Here is a 24,541-nt window from a genome sequence, read left to right as displayed (position 1 = left end):
ACCCTTAATATCGTGCCCTACATATTGTTCTTCGACCTTGAATCGAATATAAAAATGGGCGCCGAATGCATGTCCAGTCCGGGGCGCCTAGATGGTAAAGGCCGGCCCTGATTATATCGCCTATTTGAAACCTTCGTCACGGTATGGCACATCGGTTATTGTATCGATCATCGAGAAAATGATTAATAACAAAATAATAATAATATATTTTTTAAACGATTGGTATAAAAACTTGTACTATTCGTATATATGGCAAACTTACCTGATAAGTATGTTCCAATAATAGCCTTATCAGAACATACCTAAAATAAAAGAATGTTAAAAAATATAACGTTATCTAACAATATCGATGTTCGTAAAGCTTACGACTACAGAGTTTGACTACTCGTTTACGGATATAGCAAGTCAGTGTATGTCTAGACATAGATTTACGCAGTTTCCTGTTGCACAGATGCTAATGTCGCTTCTATAATGAGATTAAAGTCTAGCTCGTTGAGGCTGGCTTTGGCAGTCAGGAGATCCAGGAAGGTGTCGAGCGGCGACAGGCGCTCGCCCGACGGAAGCGCCGCGATACCTGCGGGAGACATCCGACATCAGTATGGCGGCTCACGTCCTCACGACATGGCGTCTGCGGCGCAGTACCGGCGTCGCCGACGGGGCGGTGCGGCGCGTGGTCGCGCGCGGGCGCGCTGCCGCCGCTGAGCAGCGCGGCGGCGTGGTCGCGCGCGCGCAGCAGCAGCGCGGCGCGGTGCGCCCACGCGCCCAGCGCGCGCCGCCCGCGCCCCTCGCCCACCAGCTGGATCAGGCGCAGCTTGTTGTTCACCGTGCGCTTCTTGTCGTCGTCCTTGCCTGACACGATACGACGGGTCGATGAATGGCCGACGGTATTCTAAATTAATAGTACCGCTCATCGAATATTCTATCGATTCTGTCAAGCAGCAATATTTAGTATTGTCGTTTTCCAGTTTAAAGTGAGTGAGGCACGAGTGCACATGTTGTTAGGTGTTTCAACGGGTTGCCTATTTGGCCGTCCATTTAAACAATAAAAATAAACTTTTTATAGACATGACCCTCATGATCTGCAGCCTTATAGGTTAGCCACTAGACCGAGGACTCGACATACGTGTACCTATGATATATTAATATGTCGCAGCCACTTGGTTAAATTAGCCATTCAATGAAACGTCCAACCACTTTACTAAACGGCACCGTATAACCACCGGCCTGAATAACAACAGCCATTTATAGAATAGTGTAATTTGCTTTTGACCCTCCCTTTTTTTAATTTGGTTGTAAAAACTGATTCCGTTACTTTAATGTGATCTTTCCGGTCTTTCCCTAGACCCTTTTTTTATGAAACCATAGTCCTGATGTATATAACAGAGCAGAGGCACAGAGTCCTTTATTTTATTTTTTGTATTTACTTGACGTGGCTCTTATATTACTCACTCGCTATGATCGTTTTGAGGACGTCGATCTGCAACTCAAATACGTTTCGATGCACGTACTGCACGAACGCATGGAAAGGTAGCGTGCGGTACCCGAGGTACGTGAAGAAGGAGCTGAAGCCCTGAGGGAGAGGGAAGGCGATGGAGTCCGTCGCCACGTAGTACTGTTCGAGGATCTTGAAGAGTATCAGCGCGTGTGTGGGGTCCATTTCATCTCTAAAATATAATATGTAAAATGTATTTAAGATTTATCGTCTATGCTTTTTAATGTAACTAAAGTATCTACCTCTATAGATGATAGTGAGATAAGCAAACGAAATAAAAATTAGACGAAACAATAAGTGCGAAAATTAAAGCAAATAATCATAATTTGCTAAATGAAATATCGAAACCAAAAATAATTGACTAAAGCCAATTTCACACATAAAACACGAACAAAAAACGAACCACCAACCGTGACTCCAACCAAAATGTGAAACCCAACGAAACAAAAACAGACAAAACTCTATATTTATATGTAAGCAAGCGAAAAAAGTCCTGAAGTAAAACCATCACAAAAATAGGCGTAAAAGAGCTTCAAACCGACAACTTTGCAACAAAAAAAATGTTCGCTATGATACGGACAGCATGTAACACACACAAGTTGCCGGCAACGTGAGCACACTTTATGAAAGTTCCTCTCCATACGGGACGTGACAAAATTGACTCCGACATCGACAGATAAACCTGATATGGTATTTTAAGTTTCACTTGAAATACAACAAAATAAGATTAAATTTTAACAAATAAGAGTCAGTGTATTCGTATATTTCGCATATATTGTATATTTGAGTAACTCTGTCGGGAGTGAATTCGATCACAGCCCGTGTACGACGAGGCAGGCGTACATGTACTGGAAGCCCCGGGGCTGGTGCGCGCCGACGGCGGCCACGGCGCGCACGGCGGCGCGGCACAGCGCACGCGCCGCGTCCAGCTGCGCCGCCGCCCAGCGCGTGGCCAGCGCGTGCACGCCGCTCTCCAGCGCGCCCGCCTCGCCGCTCTCGGACAGCAGGTGCACGCTCACCGCGCGGAGGTTCTGGGGTTCAATCCGAAGCGCTTTCAGATCACTCTCCGACCCTGTCGACCTAGGTGCGTTCTCCCCGAGGCGAGACGTAACGACTGACGCTGCTCCGTCGGCAATGCGTTACTGGCGACATCCACTCGAAGAGGATCCACTCGAAGATTTCGTACATTATTGTGATACAGAACGAACCAACATAGTTTCAAATATAACTTCTAGCATCTCTTTTTGGACGCAAGGACGTTGGCGAAACAACCTTCCTGTGCCATAACATGACCAATAACCGTATTATGCCAACCTATTATTTTACAAACATCGAAAAGGGAAGACAGGCGTACATTAGATATGAAGCAAAATATATTTTTACCGTTTACCTCGACAAGCATCAAACGGATTTTGTGATAAATTATCGTCTCGAAGTGCAGGAAGAATTTTAAAAATGAAACCATGAGTTTTTCACAACGTTACAAACAGATTTTAGTGCAATTGTAAATAAACTTGCACGTTTAGTGACACTCTCATTCCTATTTAAAGTCTCAGTAACAAATGGCCCGTTTTAGTATTAGATTGAAAAAAAATTAACATTGTATTTGCTAATTTCTTACAATTTAACACCCATCGAATCCTAAAATTACATAATTTGGCCAGTGCTCAGTTTAGTTTATTAAAGTTTAGCCGAATTAGATCGTGATATGGTATGCAATTAGAACGATTGACATAATTCTGTGCAATCGTAGGTATCAAGCTGTTAATACGATGACCTGCGAGATGCGATACACAGCTGGGAGTACTCACGGCGGCAATGACGTGCTCCTGCTTGCTGGTGGTGCACACGTCGAGCTCCGCGAAGGGCAGCGCGTCGTGCGCCACGAGCGAGGCGCGGCGCGCGGCGGGCGCGCCCGGCGACAGCGGCGTGCTGCAGCGCGACAGCGCCTCCGGCTGCGAGGGGATATTTGGTGATGGACTTTCCTCGGCAGACTACTTTATATGAGTAGAGGCCAGAACAGTATTTTCAGATTCCTACCTTCGTATGATGAGCTTCCATACAAATTTTAATCGTCCAACCCCTTTGAGAGCCCAAAAATATATTTAAAAATATTTTGAGTGCTCATCTACCTTATATTATAAGAAGTGTCTGGGTCAAATCTTATCCTTTTAGTTCCACCGATGGAATTTGACACAGTGCGTAGTATATAAGATTTTTTTGAAATTTTATCTAATAAATGCAGTATTTGTCATAAAAATTTCAGAATCGAATGAAGTTTATATTATAATTTGTTCTCATGGTATGCGGATCTACATAAGAATTCAGACACAATTGAAAAAATAAATAATCAAACTCAAATAAAATGAATAATATCAAAAACAGAACGATCGTACCTGATAGCAGTGCAGCGTGACGGCCAGCCGCTCGCGCACGTGCTCGGGGCGCAGGCGCGCGCGCGGGCTGGCGAGCGCGCACAGCGCCGCCCACAGGCGCGTCCAGGCGTCCTCCGCGAACTGCGCCACGCGTTGGCGCGGCGCCAGCACCACGGCCGCCGCCGCGCCGCGCCACAGCGCGCACACCGACACGCACAGGCTCGCGCCGCCCGCCTGCGCACGATTGCTTGTACGACTTCACCAGACTCACCCTCGTAGTTGCTAACGGCCGTTTTCAATAACCCATCTAAGTTATGGATGTATCGCTATCTCCGATTATCGGTAAAAACTTATCTATCTTTTATTTTCGTTTCACAATCTAGGATAAGTGCTCTATCTTTAAACGACGACAGATTACTTTTCTTTCTCACCTATCTAAGCTTCCTCGAACGTGTCGTAACTGCGACACAATTTCATTCTCAGAACTTTTACTTATTTTTAATTTACTTATTATATACAGTAATAATTTATTATAAGCATAAACGAGGTATCCAATGGACGAAATCGTAGTGCCAAAAGTACATATCTGATAAAGGGAAGATATACCATGATTTCTGAAGAAATTTGGAACATTATTGTATTCTGATATTAGGTACCTACATACATAAATATTAGGAAATGAGTACGACAAAAGTGACCTTGCTTTTTATTTGTTACACTCAAATAGGGTTGTTTGATACAATTGATTGATTTTTAAATTCATTCAGCACTCTCGTTCAGTCTAGATTTTTTTTTTTTATGTTAGAGTTAGCAAACGAGCAGGAGGCTCACCTGATGGAAAGTGACTACCACCGCCTATGGACATCTGCAACACCGGGGGGCTTGCAGGTGCGTTGCCGGCCTTTCAGGAAAGAGTACGCTCTTTTCTTGAAGGTTCCCAAGTCTTATCGGTTCGGAATAACCGCCGGCGAAAGCTGGTTACACAGAGTGGTTGTGCGAGGCAGAAAATGTCTTAAAAATCGCGCTGTTGTGGATTTTCGGACATCTAGGTGGTGTGGGTGATATTTTGAATTATAATCTAACGACGGCAAAAGAACAGATTTGGCTAGCTAGGTTATGGATTACGGCCGTAAGACGAATTCGAGATGCTTTATGATTCTGTATTATTTTTGACATTGAAAGTTATATAAATGTTGTGGTAACATTACTTGTGACTTACCTTAACGTCAGCAAACTTCAGGTGTAAAGTGAAAGGCAACCAATTCATCAAGTTGATAGCCGACGCCGATAGGGAGCGCCGCGTCACGGCGTATGTAGTACCTATCAAGTACTCCTGCATAACCCGTTGTAGACCACCTAATCCATCGTGTTGATTGAGGCATAGCCAAGATATTAACTGCAAAAAACATTATATTTAGCATATAATAAATAAATATTTAACACATTCAATATTCAAGAGGTAAATATTTTATATTCCAAAAGTTAACTTAATTTTCAACTAATATACCATTCATAACTACAGTGTAAACGCTGTATAACGACACTCGAGGGACTGTGTGTTAGAGGACGTTATAGAGAGTTGTCGTTAAACGGAGAGAAGAAAAATCTGTATTAGAAAAAGAAAAAGTTTATTCCAGACTAGTGTTAGTAGTTAAATAAAACAATTCTTATTTGAACGCTATTGACTGACGTATTTTACTGCACCAAAAGTTTTGTTGTATATTTTTACTTATACATAACGGCGCGATGTGAGGCATCTTGGTGATAAAATTTTGCTGCTTCCAGAGCTTCTTTATGCGTGCAAGCAATCGCATTTGTAAACTAAAGAACTTACTTAGAAAGTTCGGTACGTATGATGCCGACAGTTAATTACGGGCTAGGATAATAAACGAGATTTTTACTAATTTTGGCAACTAAAAAATAACTTTTCTTACTTAATGTGTCGTTATTGGGAGTGGGTGTACGCTATATAGAGTATGTATATATCATTGTATAGAAGACAAGCTGAACCAACCAAAGTCGAGCGATTTCGACGTTAAATGGAGTTTACATTGTATTCATATTCAAAGACATAAATCAAAATATCGTAATTTGTCATTTGACATTCTAGTTAATTTATAGAAAATTGGAAATGAGTGAAAAAATATTAAAAAGAAAATCTATGTCATTATTTTAATTGTAACCTTGTTTTTTTTTCTTAAAACAGCTTCTAAATATATACCACTAAAATAAAATAATACGGGTACTTTAGTTCAGTTGAGCTTAGGTACGGCTCGACTGATGATGGACTATTTTCCAAGTTGGAGCTAAAGTAGTAAATAAGCCAAATGACCTAACTAACCTAACCTAACACGGGGCTGGAAATTATTATACTATAAAGAATACCTCTTCAGCCAACTCCATGTTCCCTTCATGTTGTATCAAATAATGCATGATGGCTAATTTATTCTCGATCACCGTATCGCTTTTGAAGGTTGACGATAGTTCTTTATCCGTCACATTCATCGTAACCACATCCAAAGTATTGAGGTCGACCATGGCGTGAGCACCCCAACCCAACAATGGAGCCAAGCTCGGTCCACTGTCACTAGGTTCTAGAGGAACGACTATATGACAGCAGGGTTCGTGATGAGGACTGATGTCTATGAGGTGGGTGAAGAGCATTGGTATGTTGACAAGTAGATGGTTATCTGGAAACGTAAAGAAAAAATACGTAGCGTAAGTAGATTTCATAAGAATCAATACACCTACAACATTAATCCTTATAACTAAGGCCTATTCCCCTTGAACCTAAGACTTATACATTCCTTGTAATTCGCTGATAGCTCGACAATATTATGCACAACAGCTTGTTATTATTAGTATATCTTTACTTACAATACAATACTATTCAAGATGCGCTTATTCACTGTTTCTAAAATACACTGTATCTTTTTTCTTCTAAATATGTCCATAACTGTAAAAACTCTTAGGTACGTATATTAAACTGTATATTTACCAATGTCCTTTTAGTTATTCTTCTGAGATTTTTTTTTTAAACATCTAAAATATGTAAACTTACCGTTGTACAGAGTGTAGGATGGTCGTAGTGATTTCGCCAGTGACCACGGTAGGTCAGGCACAACACTATGCACTACGCAGCCATGGTGAAGTAACGTCACAGAATAGGCAAAGTTCACGCCAGAATCTTTCAAATCAACGTCATCTAGTACTAAAGAACTAGTGGAATCGTCTAAAGGCTGAAATATTTAATATTAAGCTGTAAATTTAATCCGATACAAAGTAAAAATGTTAATAATATTTTATATTTACAATTGTATTGTGACATAAAAAAAGTTTATGTATCTTTAAACATTTTTTTTTTAAATCGATTATCCTATTTTCTTATGTTATAATATTTCCACAGCTGGTTCGTTTTATTTGATATATGAATATATATATTGCGTTGTTATATTTTCTTATTGTTACACCAAAATATAAAGGCTACCTTGTAAAGGTAATGATGACAGACACAAAGCAAGCCGCGCTGGTCACACACTATATACAAATCTAAGCTACAGTCGTGAACGCGAAGAGGTATCGGATCGTCTTCATAGGAACCGCAAGCTGCTGCGGCGCCATGCGCTCCTGGTACATGCGGCAAGCTAAGAGGAATATTTAGCTGAAAAAAACATCAATTGTTACAAATTGTATTGTTTTCACGGCGCCAATGACCATGGGCACAGTTAACCACTTAGCATGAGGTAGCCTATTAGCCCGTCGGCCTATTTATGTCTATAATGGTTAAGAATTAGTTAACAGATTATTTAAAAAAATCGAACGTTACTGATCGTTGGCAAATTTAAATGAACCAACGATGAAGATGATAATTATAAGTAATATGAAATAATCTTTTTCTTAACATTTGAATAAGATTCTTATGAAATTATTAAATCTGGTATTATTAAAAGAAGGCAGTGTCGTGGACAATAGAAATATGCCATGATGTTTTATGTACAAATACTATTAATAAAACATCACGGTGAGGTCAAAAGGAATCGCAGGTGAACTCATCCAAATGCCATAAATCTTTTAAATATATTCAACTCAAAGTCAAAGTCAAAAATCTTTATTCAATATAGAAGTGTTTACACTTGCTTATTGATAGTCAAAAATCTACCACCGGTTCGGAATTTAACACCTCGGACCTGAGAAGAACCGGCGAAAGAAACTCAGCGGGATATTTTTTTTTTCCATTTTGCATGTACAATAATAATTATATTTTAGTTATTTGAAACAGCCTGGAGGCGATCATTTCATTCCCAAGGTGTGCAGTCAACTAAAAAGTCATTATTGTTGTAATATCCTTTAGCACACAAACGCTCTTTAACGATTCTTTTGAATTTTATAATTGAATAACTTTGAACGTTTTCTGGGATCCTGTTGTAAAAACGTATACATTGCCCCAAAAAAGAGTTACTAACCCTGTGTAATCGGGTACTTGGAGTAACAAGTTTATTCTTGTTCCTAGTGTTAATAGAATGTACGTCACAATTTCTGGGAAAATCATTTATGTTTTTGCGTACATACAAAACATTATCAAAAACAAATTGAGAAGCGACAGTCATTATTTTAATTTCTTTAAATTTACCTCTTAACGAATCTTTTGGGCCCAGGTTATAAATTGCACGAATAGCCCTCTTCTGCAGTACAAAAATGGTATTAATGTCAGCTGCATTACCCCAGAGTAGGATGCCATACATTATACTGTGGAAATAACTGAAATACACAAGGCGAGCCGTATCCACATCAGTCAAAAGTCTAATTTTTTTTTACCGGAATATATGATTCGTTTACCGTCGACACGCAATTCGTATATTAGCAAGTGTAATTACGAATAGAAGAGGATAACTTAGGTATTTTTAATATAAGGGTTACTTTTTAAAATAAATTATATTTGAATTACGATCAAAACTTTTTGTTTTCGAGATCGTGTTAAAGAAAATGTAAACAGGTTCCTAATAAAAGAGGTTGAGCCGTTCTTTAACGCAAGAGATAGCACTGAAATAATATGGTTTCAATATACTTATTTATACGTAATTAAGTTCAGGGTGAACCATAATTCCTTTGATGGTCAGCAGATTAAAGACTGGCTGAGATTTTATTATTGAATGGTCACATGTTGTGACTCAAAAACCAATAAATATGAAATAGTTTTTAACTCATATTTTTTATTAATTACGCCTTTATATTTCAGTTATTTTGCAATTTTAAAAATAGTTAATGTATACCTTATACACTTATCCCTACACTATATAACATCACTAAACTTATACATATTATTACATTCAAATATGTAAGACACTCTTTTCAAATTTAAATTTAAAAGTACAGTAATGAGACTTGTTGGAAAACAAGTATCGTTGTTTTCAAATATATCTTTGTAAAGCACATTTTTGTACAAATCACGAATAGCTAACAAAAGTCCGTTTTGTGAAACGTCGTCAGGGGAACATACGCATGTGAATTTTAAATAATGGCATCCCATTTGTCTTTCGCGCCGCCACGATTCATCACCCTGCCATGTGAATGACATGAGGCAGAGGTTCTCTTTAAGACAAAACAAATTTATTCCGTCTTGTGTTAGAATAAACAATATCAAGTTATCACTATTCTTGGAATTTTACGCTGCATGAATTTTTCGACCATTGAAAAATATTTGTTTATGAATATATTTTTATTTTAAATGTTGTACATTAAGATATCAATTCTTTTTATTTTTAAATTAAACGTCTAGGAATAAATAACGGGTTAATTAATAATATTAATTTAATTTCGCAATGTATGTCCTGAATACAAATAATATTTTTATTTACCTTACCAAGTGTTAAACTCAAAGTTGTAGAAGTGCATACAAAAATAGTCCAAGACTTAAGTTCATACCTGAGACTTGTAACTTTAAAAAAAAAATTATAGAGTATAAATACTTAAGCATATGTATAATGACCGACGGTTGAGTCATGTCAGATCTTCCAAATAGCATTGTTATAAATAATTGATACATACCACTGTCTCATGGGGCAGATCAGCATGGAACTGTAGAGCGGAGAGTGTCGGCGTCAACTCTGACGGAGACTTAACCTCCTCACCCTCGGCGAAGCTTTGAGTGGGTGGACGATAATGTATGTAGAAGAGGACCTGTGAAATTAAATTTATATTTTGTATACAACTGACTCCTAGATATATAATAATATATTATTAGTTTTACTTTTATTATGTTTAATTCTTTATTTCATGCATATAAGCTTATAATTATTGATGTGTAGTAGCAATGGAGCTTAATTCAAACTGAGTTACAAAATATTAAAATTTAATTCATATACTTTACTCTATAATCAAGAACTAATGTTCCAAGTTCCTTAATAATGCACATACATTTTACATGGTAGTCGTACAATTATGGAGGTATTGAACAATGTTGAACTTATTGTGTCATCATGTTAACCAGTAGATAGAGTAGAAGAACATGGAACAAGGTTATCTGAGTGGATAGAGTAAGCCAAAAGTCCTAGAAGACAGACAATACTTGGCCAGTGATTAGTAGCAGAATACACATGTTGCAAGTATTAATAAGCAAATTGCTTGGGCAGATATATTTTCTTCTTAGAAGAGGTTAGGAAATCTAGTTTGAATTTTCAGGATTGATTGGTATTCTTTTAAATAAAGAATATATCTTTTGCCTATTTAAAGTAGATCATATTCAAATTATGATGAATGGAATGGAGGCATATCTAAATTTTAGTGGTCACTTTCGGATATCTTGTTTATCACAAGATAATTGACATCTCAGGCATTCAAATTTTACAATACAAAAATCTTTAAGTGAATTAAGGTTTGTAAGAGAAACACACAGTGAGGGAGAAGCCAGAGCTTTGAATACTAGAGTAAAACACAACATATTTTTGTATATATATACATTATTGTGGAATATGCATAAATTATGGAAATAATGAAAAGTTTTTATAAATTAGCTTTATTACACCATTTTTTTATTCTATTTTTATTAATAATGGAGATCAAATAACCCCACAATGCAGCAAATTGGCTTTCTTCTTCGTAGCAATTATATAGACGGAAACATGTGTTGATAGAGCTATTATAAGATACATAACATGCCATTCCATACTCTAAGTGCCTAGTAGTTATAATTTCACTGGAACTATCATTTTCGATATCAATTTTCAATTCAGTGTTGAAATCACTAGTGTGTGGGTAATCAAATACCTGGCTTTATATTGAGCAAAACAATACAATAAAAATATCACCTGATTGACACAGTCCCATTGCGCCCATGAGAAAACATTAACAATTGTTTCAGGGTCTGTATAAACCCCATCAAAGCCCCATTTCTCGGAGCCATCGTCACATTCATTTAAGAAAAGGGGTGAACGATATATTTTAATACCTGAAAATTATAATGTGTGTATTTATGTTTCTGAATAACAACATAAAAAGCTACTTCATAATAACAATATTTGAAACAAATGTAGATACATACACTCTAAATGTTTGAAAAGCAAAAATCTGTCGTTCCTTATTCCAGGGCTGTATTTGTTACTTTTTCCATAGACAAATTGTAACATAATCTGTTTCGTTGAAGCTTCTTCCACTGCTTCAGGGACACCGACTTTATCAGGCAAAAGGGAAACGATGTAGGGATAATAAAGGGCTTCTGTAGACTCATCTGGTGACATAATTTTTTCCACATATACAAGTAAACTGTGTGTAGAGTTGACCGATGCTTGAATTATGTTAAGTTTTGTCTCAAAGGTGTACAAAGTAGACAAAGACTTCGTTTTATTTGAGTATACACCGACATTCATCACATCACTATTGCGAATTGTTGATACCCAGGTTAATATTTGTGCCCCATCTTGCTCCTGACCAACCAATCGCCACTCGCGAGCTGTGACTTCTATAAAAAATAATAAAATAATAGCAAATGACGAAGAGTTATTAAAAAAATTAAATATAAACAATATCTAACCTTCTTCGTTGTTAACTTGAAGGACCCCGCAAAGTTTTACAGCAATATTCTGTACTGTCATTTTTCTGTTTATAACGTAAAACGTTATATTATAATAAACGTTAATCTGTTTTAACACATTATAATTATGTATGTCAGTGTACCAAAGCGTTATCAATTTATAAATAGTTCAGGATATTATTGACTTTTCTCGCTCAAATTCTATCAGCTGGCAACCAGCTGTATAACAAAGTGAAGTTAGTAATAGCAGTTATGACAACTTCGATAAAATATTAAGTGGCGCTGGTGTTCAAGATATCCAATACGATTCGGTTATTAAAATTAGTTCCATTTTACGTGATAAAATAATATATTGAAAAATGTGTTGTATAAAATAAATTGTTGTTCTTTTAAAACACGATAAGATTATATACAAACAACATTATTATTATTTTTAAACTAGTCAAAAAGAAATAAAAATAGAAATACCTTAGTTTCTATATAAAGAAATTTTAATAAACATATTAACTAATGCTTCTTCCTTAATTATATTATGTATTTTAACGACGTAATTACGGTTTTAAATAAAAACTACCTAAATACTATTTCTCATAATACATCTTCTACGGCAAACGGAACGTTATTACTTATGACAGTCGATTTCAGAAGAAACAAACGTGAAGCTATCAGTATATTAGCTTGCAGAGCACCGATGTTTTACCGCGACATTTTCGCGCGGAAAGCCGGGCGTTATTGAGCCGTGGAAAGCTTAAATAGAGAATGTGAAATAAGAAAATTACTATAAGTGTAATATTTTTATTCATGCTTAATGTTTAACTTGTTTCTGTGCTAGAATAAGACTTCAGAATAGTGTATTTGTGATAAAAGTTTTGCCCTCATATCTGGTATACGAGGAAATTTTGTTCTTTAGAATTTGGATTAATTTGTGAATGATCAGGTATGTTTTTATTTCTGTTATAACTTCTACGGTTTATAATGTTACAGAAATTATAAGTAAAAATTTCAATAATCTAATCCTTTTGTCTATAATTAGGTTATAAATTACAAGAGGCCGATAAGCTTAGCCAATTATGTCTTCAACCGTTTTAACTTATGTTCCGGTAAAAAACGTTTTTTTGGATATTTTTATCTCGAACCGATTCAATACCATCATATTTGATTAAGATTGTGCTATTTTTAACAATTTCCTAAAGTGGTTGGGCCGAGAAACCCAAGCTAGCGACGTGTCTAATGGCGCTGACGGGAGGATTTCGCGCGCGATTATGACGGATTCGTGGCATTTTTTACTCCAGCTGATTCATTATTTTTAGCATTTATGTGTCTTTTAATCGTTAATTACGTATTCTACTGATCGTATAATGTATTAATACCGCTATTTATTAATTAAATCTGCATCAAAATACGACTTGAAAAAATTTCTCCCGCCAACCAGCAGGGGGCACGCTGCTTGTATTTTGATCTCAAAATGATACTTTTACGTTAAAATCAGTTTGTTTTTCGTATCCTGAATACTCATAGACGTAGCTAGTTCTATTAAGTATATATATTTTTTAGAATTATGTCCTCTATCATGGTTGTCAATTGACATAACCCTATTTGCGGTTTGAACATGACATGCGGTAATTTTAGACTCATTATTTCTACTAATTTCTGTTTAATATTACACTCTTTTAAACACATGCTTATAATTGTTCATGTTCTAGACAGTGGAGGTTGCACCAGGTGATCTGTACCCCTCAATATGGCGCAAGCAGGGTATGTACAGCTGATCATATACAAACAAATATTTGACCTTTATTCACTGTGTTAACTTACAGAATATCTTGTTTTAGTTCCTCCTGTGAGGCCATTGAGAAGCGTGCCAACTTGAAACGAAAAAGGAATTCAACAGATGATGAGGTAACCATTGATAACAGTGATAAAAGCTTTTAATATTCAGTAACAATGTTTAATTCCTACATTTCCATAGGTGGAGAATATGCCCCCTGTGAAAGTAACAGCTAAGGAAGATGATCTAAGTGACCAGCCAGGTCACAATGTTGTAGTGGAGTCATCATCATGCTCAAGTGATGAGGAAAGCAATGAGCAACCAAGGAGTGTGTTCACAGACCTAGATTATAATGCTGATAGTTTCTTAAGCCCACCGAGTATACCTGAACTACCCAATTGTGTGTTGAGTCCTCTAGAAAATGTGGCGAGGGGTGATTGTACACCACATTCTAATAAGAGGCCCAGGTAAATAATATTCAGATAAATAGTACACCAGCATACTGTAAACTATCCTTGCATGTTGTTTTTGTAAATAAATTAATTTTCAGTACTAGTAAACCTCTATGTCCCTCACCGCCAAAGCGCAAATGTCCCCTGCCAGGACTATCCTGGGCAGATCCCACAGATGTGTGGAGGAGTATGTGTGAGTGTGATGTGAGGTCCAGCATGAAGAAGAACCCCAATATGTTTGACAATCATCCCAATCTCCAACCAAGGATGAGAGCTATTCTACTGGACTGGTTAAATGAGGTAAGAGTGGAACTTCAACTCAAATTACACATAAATATAAAAAGTTATTATGTATTTCATTTGGTCATTTAAAATTTAAGTAGGTATTACTTGTGAACATGCAAATTTTGGTATTATCATATATTTATAGACCTTGAAGTTGCATTTGATTCTTTTCTTGACCTTGAGAGATATAGGTCAGGATCTCGAAATCGTAATTATAGCAACATTTAGTGATATGTTTAACAAATAAATTAGCATATTAAAAAAATAACTTACAAATTATACACTTTGTCTATTTTTCATGCTGCATTTCAGAGTCTTGGGTAAGTTTTATCTTAAGTAAAATTTATAATGTTAAATGCGAATGCAATAATTGAAACTTTTACTATGTGAAAACATTACAGCTTTTTACACATAGGCTACTGTTATGGGGGCATTGACCCCTTTCTTTCGACGTTCATTGACCCTTGCAGAACCAACGTGTTTAAAACATTATTGGTTAGCTTCTTTTTGTTTCTTTTTTACTATTTTAATCTATTTTCGTGACTATTGTACGATTATATTCGAAATTTAATTGATTTTTGCTTTATATAATCACAAATCCACTTACAATAAAAATAAATGTTTGAAATAATATGTCGGGTTACTACGTGCCGGCGCAATACTATACTAGGAGTTTGTGCAAATATTTAACATTTTTTTCGACTAACGCTCAATCAATCTGCGAAGTAAATAACTTGTTTTAATATTTGTAGAAAATATTTTAATTTGACTATAATAGCATACTTAAAAATGGTGATTTATTTTTTCTATCGTTCAAAGCAAGTTCTAATTTAAGTTCTGGTAACGATAAGCGACATAGCTTTAATTATAACACACTTTGAGTGCAGTCACAGCATTAGCTAAATATTTAAAATAGAAAAAAATAGTTTGGTTGTAACTTTATGTATAGCTTTAAGAATCTCTTGGTCCCGGGTTCGAATACGGAGTAATTACCAACTGCCTACTCGCCTATGAAATCAGATATAAATATTTCTATTAAAATATACTTTTAGAATTGTCGTTATACAAGTTGTTATGAAAAGTTAATCAGATAAACGACTGATTAACTAATCGAGAGGTAAATAAAAAGTTCAAAAGCATGACATACGTAGACCCACCCTTCTTATGATTATAATAATCTGAAGACTCAGCATAGATATTTTTACGAATTTAGATTTAAAACCTAATTTGTATTTATATGCCCCGCGACGTCTTTTCAGGTTTTATGCATGTATTACTCGGCTGTAAAGTCATCGCTGGATAGCTTACATATTATTGATGCGGTTTTTTTAATAGATGGATTGATTCGTGAGGAAGGTTTATATGTATAATACATGCACAATATAGTAGAGAAATACTGATAATTTTAGAGGTTTCTGAATCGATGTCGTTAATAAATACATTTTTGCGCTTACATTGTAAACGCTGGCTGAACCCTACGAGATAGATCAAAATAATTTCCTACAGTATTGTACACTTTAGAAAGGTCTTAAAAAAAAACTTGCGATGATATGTATTTTCTAAGATATTACAGACTTAAAACGCAGGGACATAGTAGTTTGTATTGTCTAACGATTGAAAAACTGTGAACGTTGTTAAGACATTCTGTAGTATATTTAGTATCAGCATTGCACCCGTGCGAAGCCGGGGCGGGTCGCTAGTATAAGATAAAATGCTGATACTTGTATAGGTATGTAAGATAGTGTTAAGATTCAAACTCGAGACTAATTTACTTTTTCGCGTGGACTTTGATTTAAGAGTTATAAGAATATAACAATAAAACTATAAGAATGCAATAAAAATATAACTTCTTCAAATGTAGCTTTGATTAAAAGTCTGACAAATATATTTTTTTATTACATATTGACAAACGAAGCGAGGTCTGTTGACTGTTGTATGTTTCCCCCAGCGCTAACGGGTGAGTATTTAGAGTAGGATTTGCAGAAGACTTGTTATCGTATATTATTCTACTTTAAACGTTTAAGCATAGCGTCACAAGAAAACAATCAAATTGGTTTTTTTTGACACTGGAAAAACATAGGTTATTTAGGGTCAATGTTTTTGTAATACAGCGAAAAAGCGCTTTACGGTGTAATATTTAAAATAGGACAGCAGTCACCACCGCCCATACACCTTAGTACTATAAAATATATTCACCATTTCGCATTGATATGTGAAATAATAACATATTTCAATAGTGAACCCGGAACGACTTATCGTAACTCAGCGGACAGTTCAAGCTATTGCCTTTCGGAGGTAGAATAACCGACATTTGCGAAAACCCGATTTAACAAACTAAATGTTTTTAATGTAATATAGTTTTGCACAAAAACGTAAGGTCCGAAGCCCATTGAAAAATTTGTTTTTTTGTGTAAATTGCTATATACCGTTGGGAGAAGAGTGACGCAGTGAGCACAGGCAATGACAGACGGCGGCAATGGGCGATTTGTGATTCACAGCTCCCTGCACCGGCGCCGGGCCTCCGAACTTGGCGATTTAAATAAATTACGATATTCCATCTTCGCTCGTTCGGCTAACCTACATCGTGTATATACTACGTGTATTATCAATCCCGATTTATCAAGAATTTCTAATTCTATTAATAGTTTTTGTTACCTCGACGTTTCAGACTCGGAGCTCTGTGACACATACTACGTAGTTAATTTTATAAGGTAGATTTATTTAAACAAATAATGTTTAACTATTACTTAATTATGAATGGTGAGTTAATTTTAATCTTATACCGATTATGGGGAACTACCGCTCTGTTAAGCTTCGAGATTTCCAAAAATAATCTTAAACATATATCATAATTTTATAACATACACGCATAGTGTCTGTTATAAAGCTGAGAAGATTATTTGTATTTATGTAAGAAAAATACGTCTAAATGTCTATTTATTTATGAAGCGTCAATAGCGCATTGTTTTACTGGCCGCCTAGCGATATAAAAATCGCAGGTTCGATCCTGACCCCTTGGGCTATTGTCTTCCCCACTCCTAACACAAGTGATAAACATAAAAGTAGGGGTAAATAGGAATATTAGTAATTCCTTAATTAATTTGGGGCATTGCTAGTATTCGTTTCTTTTTTTTTTTTAAGTTTATAATCCACAAGAACATTATATTATAGAGGGTTAAACTGCTAAGTGAATACTGACTTAAACTCAAATTCCTTTATTAAGTATGAAAGCATTACACTTACTTATTGACAGTCAAATTAAACACTACCACCGGTTCGGAAAATAAAATAGCCTGACCAGACTGAAAAAGCATTCTTAAATATTAATATCACATCCTAAACATTCAAGTATACCGAAAAGCATATACGCACGTGAAGCTTCGTTTGATATCTAGTCTATCTTAATTTATTAAAGTATAGACTTCATCAATGAAACATAAACATAATAATAAGCTTATTCTACACCAAAACAGTATTTAAATCGGCCTGTAAACTACCCTAAGACTCGAGCGGAACATGACCATTAAAATCAACTACTATGGTAAACTTTACAAAGCAGGTGTGCCTAATTCAAATGCATCAAGAAACTGCAGGGTTCAACTAGTTGCACTACCCCCTGCAGGTGTACGTAAATGTTTTATTACCACCGTCGAGCAATAGACAAATTGTAAACACGACTACATACGTATATCTTGTTCCGATGAGCTTGTTCTTGATTCTACGAGATATTTCGGCTAGTCGTATATCTATTGTTTCATTCAAAATATCATAAATCGTCGATGCGATCGTCGCGTTTCTGAGTATGCATTTAGCCGTTCAATAACTACGAAGCCGATGCCGGGTTCCTCTATGTATAAAAACAAGATATTTGCCGGTCTGCATTATCGACTGATTGTACAAAAAAAGCATGCTGGTAATATTTTATTTAATCGATATATTTAACAAGCATTCCATTAAAGTTAAGACGTGTTGTATTCCATAGTACGTTTTAAACGTGTTTGCATTACGGTTCCGTTAAACAATTATAAATAATTGGTGATAATAGGTTAAATACCATCTTGTCCAAATCTGCTAACAGAAATGATATTTGAAGGAAATAAATATAATTTATTAGATTTTTAGTTGATTACAACAATAAGATTTCAAAAAGAAACTTAAACTCTGCACATAAAACATCTTGTACACAATTCCAATAACAAGACCAGTGAAGTAAAGACATACAACTTTGACATTGTATTGATGAAATATTATTGATCGAGATATTTAATACTCTGTATTGTTCTCTGTATATTTGAATACTCTGAATAACGTGTATTATGAATTCGTGAAAAATTACGTTTAGTTAGTTTGTATTGTAAATGAATTTATATTAAATAGGAACTGTTTGTAACTCATAATATTGCAGAACTATAATCAAATCGTATGGGTCATGTAAATCTAAGGTTTCTTTATCTTTTTTTACGTTTGTAATATCGGGTATGTACTGTCACCAGCACTAATACCTTACTTACTTTAAGTAATATTTAAAATTAAATTATCTACATACTGTTCTAGGATACTACATGAAAATCTAATCTAATTTCATACATTCATAATATGTGCTAAGCTTTGCCAACCCGTTTCTCCCGCGTTAATTTATGTCTGTTTTGTTTATAGATACTGTTCCGCTCCCAAGGGTCAAAAGTAAAGCTTATACATATATTATATTACTTGTTTAACAACTTATTACTCTAAATTATGATCTAATCAAAGACAATAAGATTTAGACATGGACAAATTTATTATTGTTTTTTTTTATCTGTGTCAACTATACGACCGTCATCTTCTCTTTAACAAATATAATTACATATATGCGTCGAAATATAAATGTAATTCAGTAAAATAGTAAACGTGATCTATTATTGTTTAATTTGCAATAGAAAACGACCAAACGAAAAATTAGTTATTTTTACTAAATTTTGACATTATAAATTTAATAAAACACAATTTCCATATCGCTACGCTTAGCTACAGGTGTGCTACGCTCGTAGCAAATTGTTCTAGAAAGAGTATTTAAGAGTTATTTTATTATATTCTATGTTGTTACATCCAGCATATTTTACTCGTTAAGCACATTTTTTAGGTTACTAGGTAAACGTTTTTGTAATATTGCCATTTTTATAAATACAACTTACGATGCATAAAACCACATTTTTGCAGTATTCATAAAATCATCGTGATACATTGATTGAGTTACAATTTAATTGTTGTCGTCTAACTTATGACTCAAAGAATGTTTGGAATGCTTTACACAAAGCTGCTTAATAATGGGTTGGTGGATAACGTGCTTTCTGTATACCCATAAATATTTGATATATACTTAAATCAATATATATTCGTCTGAGGTAAATGCGGTCTATAGAGGCTAATACGTATTTTGATAAAATACAAGCACAACATTTTAAAATCATACATACCTTTAGTGCCTTAAATTTGACACTTAATATAAAAAGGTGGTGGTAGTAGTTACACCGAGATGCTGAGATGAGACCCGAGATGGCCCAGTGGTTAGAACGCGTGCCTCTTAACCGATGATTTCGGGTTCAAACCCAGGCAGGCACCACTGAGTTTTCATGTGCTTAATTTGTGTTTATAATTCATCTCGTGCTCGGCGGTGAAGGAAAACATCGTGAGGAAACCTACATGTGTCTAATTTCAACGAAATTCTGCTACATGTGTATTCCACCAACCCGCATTGGAGCAGCGTGGTGGAATATGCTCCATACCTTCTCCTCAACGGGAGAGGAGGCCTTAGCCCAGCAGTGGGAAATTTACAGGCTGATTATGTATGTTATTATGTAGTAGTTACAAAGTGTTGTATTTCTACGATATCATCAAAAGACGCATTACCTCAGGGTGCTTTAACACTTTTTTTTTACAAAAAAAAATAATTAGGCGAAAAAAATTGGGTGTCATAAAAATTGATACGTATTACTTTTTTAATTAATATTGAACATATTTTACAGTAATAAGTGTAAAAAACGTTCAAGATTTTTTTGCTTAAGTTTTTATACATAGTTATATAAGCTTCTTGTTCAATAGTAACGGTTGTAGATCCTGACGCGTGTTCAAATTTTAAATAAACAAACAAATTCATATTGACATTAATATAGATGTAGAAGCTATCTATTGTTTGGGAATAAGTGTCTTCTATACGAAGAGATATATATTTTCAAAATTTTATTTTGAGAATCAAAAGATCAATCTCAGGAAGTTAAGAGCAACTGAACTGAATTGCCATGAGGGTAAATGGTCATATGTTTTTTCCCCATATACACTGGCATTGTAATAATCTTGAGTCAATGCATTGGCAACAATGGGTGGACAGCAACTTTAGGGTGTAAGGAAGTGTTTCCCAGGCGAGCTGAGATGTTGATAGATAGTGCATGTGGTTCTTAACCAAAGTTAGCTGATTCAAACCCGAATAAGCATACATGTGTAATATTACAACCAACGCGGTTGGCGGTTACTTTCATATATCTAACAGCTTATTATGCCGCTACATAGTATAAATAATATCGCTTCCCGCCGTACGCTTAGACCTTTAAAGTTTTAAGAAACCATATAACAATGTGTTGCGTAGTTACGCAATAAAGAGTGTTCAATAAATTCAAGAGGCGGGCTTTTGTGTATATATAAATGCATATTATAGTATATAAAGCCAAAAATTTCAACTTTCCTAGACGGAAAAAACACTAGAATTTTTCTTTTTATGTTTGTTCTTCAATCTAAAAGTCGTATAGGTATAGAACCTTAATCGTGTGAAGTCGAGCAACTTTAGAATTAATTATACTAACTTACTATATTTTGCTTAGTGGTAGGGCTTTGTGCGTGCCCAGATCAGCAACACTTAATCTTATTGTGTTCCGGTTTAAAGGGTGAGTGAGCCAGTGTTACTAAAGGCACAAAGGATGTAACATCTCAGTTCCCAAAGTTGGTGGCGCATTGGCGATGTAAGGAACAGTTACTATTTCTTAGTGCCAATATCTATAGGAGGTGGTGGCTCCTACCTTTAGGTGACCCAATGAGCCGTCTGTCAACCTACATATATCTAAATATAAAAAGAGTTTCCGCCCATGGTTACGCCCGCGTGTTTAGTTATGTCAATGTGTGTAGGCAGGGTATGAGCTATCTCTGCTTCAAAATTCATTTAAATCCGTTCACGAAAACGTAAAAGAGTAGCAAAGATCCGTCCGTCCTCACAAACTTTCGCGTTTTAATATTCATCATCATCGTTACATGTAGTCGGTATTTATGCCGCTAATTAAAATAAAAAAAATATAAGTCTTACCAGATCAACATATAAAACGCAAGAAATATTGTTTCAATTATATTAAATTATATAAAATTGCATCGTTTAAAATACATTAAGGACAATATATTCAATTTATGCATTTGCGTCGAGCATAAGGTTCCATTTTTCTTCATCTTTATTTTTGATATATAAAATAATTTATATAAAAATTCCATCAAAACATTTTTTACTTGTAATTTATTTTCAATTTACAATTATACATTTAAATATTATTATGTTTAAAATCTAAGGAACGCGAGCGCTTATGATACGAGAAACCGCACTACATCCGTCCGATAGTAATATTATAATTAATATATAATGGCAAGTACATTAAACGAGCGTTAAAGCAAACATTTTGCTAAAACCATTTAGAAGTTTTGACAGGTTTTCTATCTTTGATTTTTTTACCTTAGTTCTATAAAAACTCAAAGTGCAATTTTTCGAACAAAGGAATGTCACGAATCCATCTTATAAGTTGTTTTTATGACTTAGCCTTTTAGTCATTTAGGTCATGTTCTCTTTCAGGTTTGCGAAGTGTACAAACTACACAGGGAGACTTTTCACCTGACAGTTGACTACGTGGATCGATACCTGACCAACACTGACGACGTCCAGAAAGGTCGCTTACAGCTCATAGGTGAGTCGGTAAACATGAAATTAAATATTTACTCCAACACGCTTGCACTTTACATTAAGAAATAGTCTATTTAAAAAAGGAACTTGATTTGAGCATTTTCTTTTTCAGGTATAACATGTTTATTCATCGCAGCTAAAGTAGAAGAGGTCTATCCACCAAAAATAGGCGAATTCGCATACGTGACTGATGGCGCGTGCACGACAGAGGAAATACTACTAGAGGAACTACTCATACTGAAAATACTATCGTGGAGCATCACCCCCATCACCATCAACAGCTGGCTGAACATATACATGCAGCTGGCCAGCGAGGGCCGCAGCGCCAAGCGCCGCCTGCTGGGCGAGAGCGACGTCGGAGCCAACGCCCTGCGCGGGTACACCTTCGTGTTCCCGCAGTACTCGTCGCTCGAGTTTGTGGTGTGCGGCCAGCTCGTCGACCTCGCCGTGCTTCACGTCGACGTCAACAAGTTCGCCTACAGCGCCGTGGCCGCGGCGGCCATCGCGCACGCCTTCAGCGACGACCTCGCGCTGCGCGTGTCGGGTGAGTCCGCTTCCAGATTTCACTATGGGCACGAGCCGGTGGCCCCGCATAGATCATCGTAAATGTGACCAATCGTCGCACAGGCTACAGCTGGGAGGCGCTGGAGCCGTGCCACCGCTGGCTGGCGCCGTTCGTGCGCGCCGTGCGGCGCGCGGGCAGCGTGGCGGCCGTGCGCGGCGGCGACGGCGAGCACGTGCAGCGCGCCGCCGGCCTGCGCCTCATCTGCCCCGACCTCAACCTGGACGAGAGCCATCGCATCCAGACGCACGACGTCTCGCTCGACATGTTCGTGAGTATCTCTCGTAGCCTCCCCGCGCTTCCGTCGCGCCGCCGCTGACCGCTCGTGTGCCCCGCAGGACCAGGTGTACCAGCAGCTGCTGGAGCAGACGCAGCACGTGTACCCGCCGACGCCGCCGCAGTCGGGCCACAAGAGCCCGCGCGCGGAGGGCGCCACGCCCGGCGCGTGCGCGGCGCGGGACTGACTCGAGGCGGCCCGAGTGGTTGTGTTGGAGATGTGGTCGTGACTACGATGAATGTACAGTTTTGTAGACGAGTAATCGTCGATTTAGCCTAATTACGAATGATAACCTGATGTAAATATAGTGTATGCTTAGAGTAAGTAGCTTGATTTGTTAAAAAAAAATTAAAATAAAAATTTAAAAAGAGCGACATAATATAACTAAAATTATTTAAAAACTTTATAATATCGTAAAATTTAAAAGATAAAAAAATGTGTATTTAAAAATATTTAGTTCATGCGAATCATATTTTTCAAAATGCTCATGTTATAAACCTACATAACTATTTTATCCAACAAGAAAAATTCAAATTGTATTTATTGTGTAACATTAAATGTAATGTTAATTGCAACTTCAAGAGAACCGAATTCAATTTTTTATTCAAAATAAATCACAAATAATTAAAATTAATAACTAAAAGACTTACTTGGTATGCCAGTGTGTGCTCTTACTACTTCACTAACATTTTGTCATTAATTTTGCATGTTTAGGTCAGGCCAGGTGATTTGTTTTGAATAAAAAAGCGCGCGTAGTTTAATGAAGAAAATCATACTTTCATCATTCAAATGTTTTATAAATATGTTTCCTTCACTGCAGTATTTCTTACGATTCCTACGTATTTCATACACAACAAATATTTTTACTTTATTTAAGATTAAAAATAAAAAAAATTTAATTTAAAATTACATTAAAAATCACCTTTATAGAGATGCTATTTTTGTTCTGTAAAATATTTCTTAAATAGTTTTCACTGGCAATTCTCAATCTATCAATAAAATATATTTTGCATTTTGAACATTCCAGAAAATGTCGTAAATTTGTAAAATTAGTTATATATTCGATTAATTAATTATTATCAGTGTTATTACAATATCTTGCATTTTATGTGCATTACATGTAATGTTTGTGAAGATACAAAAATGGATTAAAGTGAATGTAATCGTTTATAATCGCTAATATATTGTTTATTAGTGTTTAACATTTATGTAATTATTTTAAATCAGTAACGTTAATATGGATTTTTCTATAAAATAAAAATCTAATTTTATTTAAGAAATCGCTTTGAAGCCATGTCCTAGTTAAATACTGAAGATTAAACTAATGAGTTGCAC

General features: G+C 36.0%; 3 protein-coding genes across 5 annotated transcripts in view; 2 read left to right on the top strand and 1 right to left on the bottom strand.

Moving 5' to 3' along the window:
• Positions 1-24,541, top strand: part of LOC113398262 (uncharacterized) — a 114,529-nt gene that overhangs the window by 26,645 nt on the left and 63,343 nt on the right. The window lies entirely within an intron of this gene.
• LOC113398264 (protein pigeon) lies at positions 414-12,152 on the bottom strand. The gene is made up of 14 exons (XM_064216581.1): positions 11,894-12,152; positions 11,405-11,821; positions 11,172-11,311; positions 9,913-10,044; positions 7,355-7,528; positions 6,929-7,106; positions 6,253-6,557; positions 5,087-5,263; positions 3,889-4,101; positions 3,304-3,447; positions 2,336-2,523; positions 1,450-1,664; positions 643-849; positions 414-574 (listed from the first exon to the last, which is right to left on the bottom strand). The coding sequence occupies exons 1-14, from the start codon at positions 11,952-11,954 to the stop codon at positions 429-431; spliced, it is 2,697 nt and encodes an 898-aa protein (XP_064072651.1). The 5' UTR covers positions 11,955-12,152; the 3' UTR covers positions 414-428.
• On the top strand, positions 12,561-23,566 carry LOC113398253 (G1/S-specific cyclin-E). 3 transcript variants are annotated; one of them, XM_064216074.1, is made up of 9 exons: positions 12,561-12,830; positions 13,597-13,648; positions 13,726-13,792; positions 13,863-14,128; positions 14,212-14,419; positions 22,260-22,371; positions 22,480-22,911; positions 22,995-23,200; positions 23,268-23,566. In XM_064216074.1, exons 2-9 carry the CDS (start codon positions 13,635-13,637, stop codon positions 23,391-23,393), a joined length of 1,431 nt encoding a protein of 476 aa, XP_064072144.1. In that variant the 5' UTR covers positions 12,561-12,830; positions 13,597-13,634; the 3' UTR covers positions 23,394-23,566. The 3 variants fall into 3 exon arrangements, with proteins under 3 accessions (XP_064072144.1, XP_026492691.1, XP_064072146.1); XM_026636906.2 differs by having other exon boundaries at positions 12,562-12,830; positions 14,212-14,413; XM_064216076.1 differs by lacking the exon at positions 12,561-12,830 and adding an exon at positions 12,919-13,512.

The sequence above is a fragment of the Vanessa tameamea genome, chromosome 2 (genome assembly GCF_037043105.1).
Source record: "Vanessa tameamea isolate UH-Manoa-2023 chromosome 2, ilVanTame1 primary haplotype, whole genome shotgun sequence".
In the NCBI taxonomy this organism is placed as follows: Eukaryota; Metazoa; Arthropoda; class Insecta; order Lepidoptera; family Nymphalidae; genus Vanessa; species Vanessa tameamea.
Note: the sequence above shows the minus strand (reverse complement) of the source record. Positions and strands in the feature narration are given on the sequence as shown.

Bases quoted from the DNA above. Each gene is read 5' to 3' on its own strand.
- LOC113398264 (XM_064216581.1), bottom strand. From the start codon at position 11,954: ATGACAGTACAGAATATTGCTGTAAAACTTTGCGGGGTCCTTCAAGTT. The intron at 6,558-6,928 runs GTAAGTTTACAT...TTACGTTTCCAG, and splicing joins ATCCTACACTCTGTACAACG to ATAACCATCTACTTGTCAAC. The intron at 5,264-6,252 runs GTATTCTTTATA...TGTTTTTTGCAG, and splicing joins ACATGGAGTTGGCTGAAGAG to TTAATATCTTGGCTATGCCT.
- LOC113398253 (XM_064216074.1), top strand. The intron at 14,420-22,259 runs GTGGAACTTCAA...GTTCTCTTTCAG, and splicing joins ACTGGTTAAATGAGGTAAGA to GTTTGCGAAGTGTACAAACT. The intron at 22,912-22,994 runs GTGAGTCCGCTT...ATCGTCGCACAG, and splicing joins CCTCGCGCTGCGCGTGTCGG to GCTACAGCTGGGAGGCGCTG.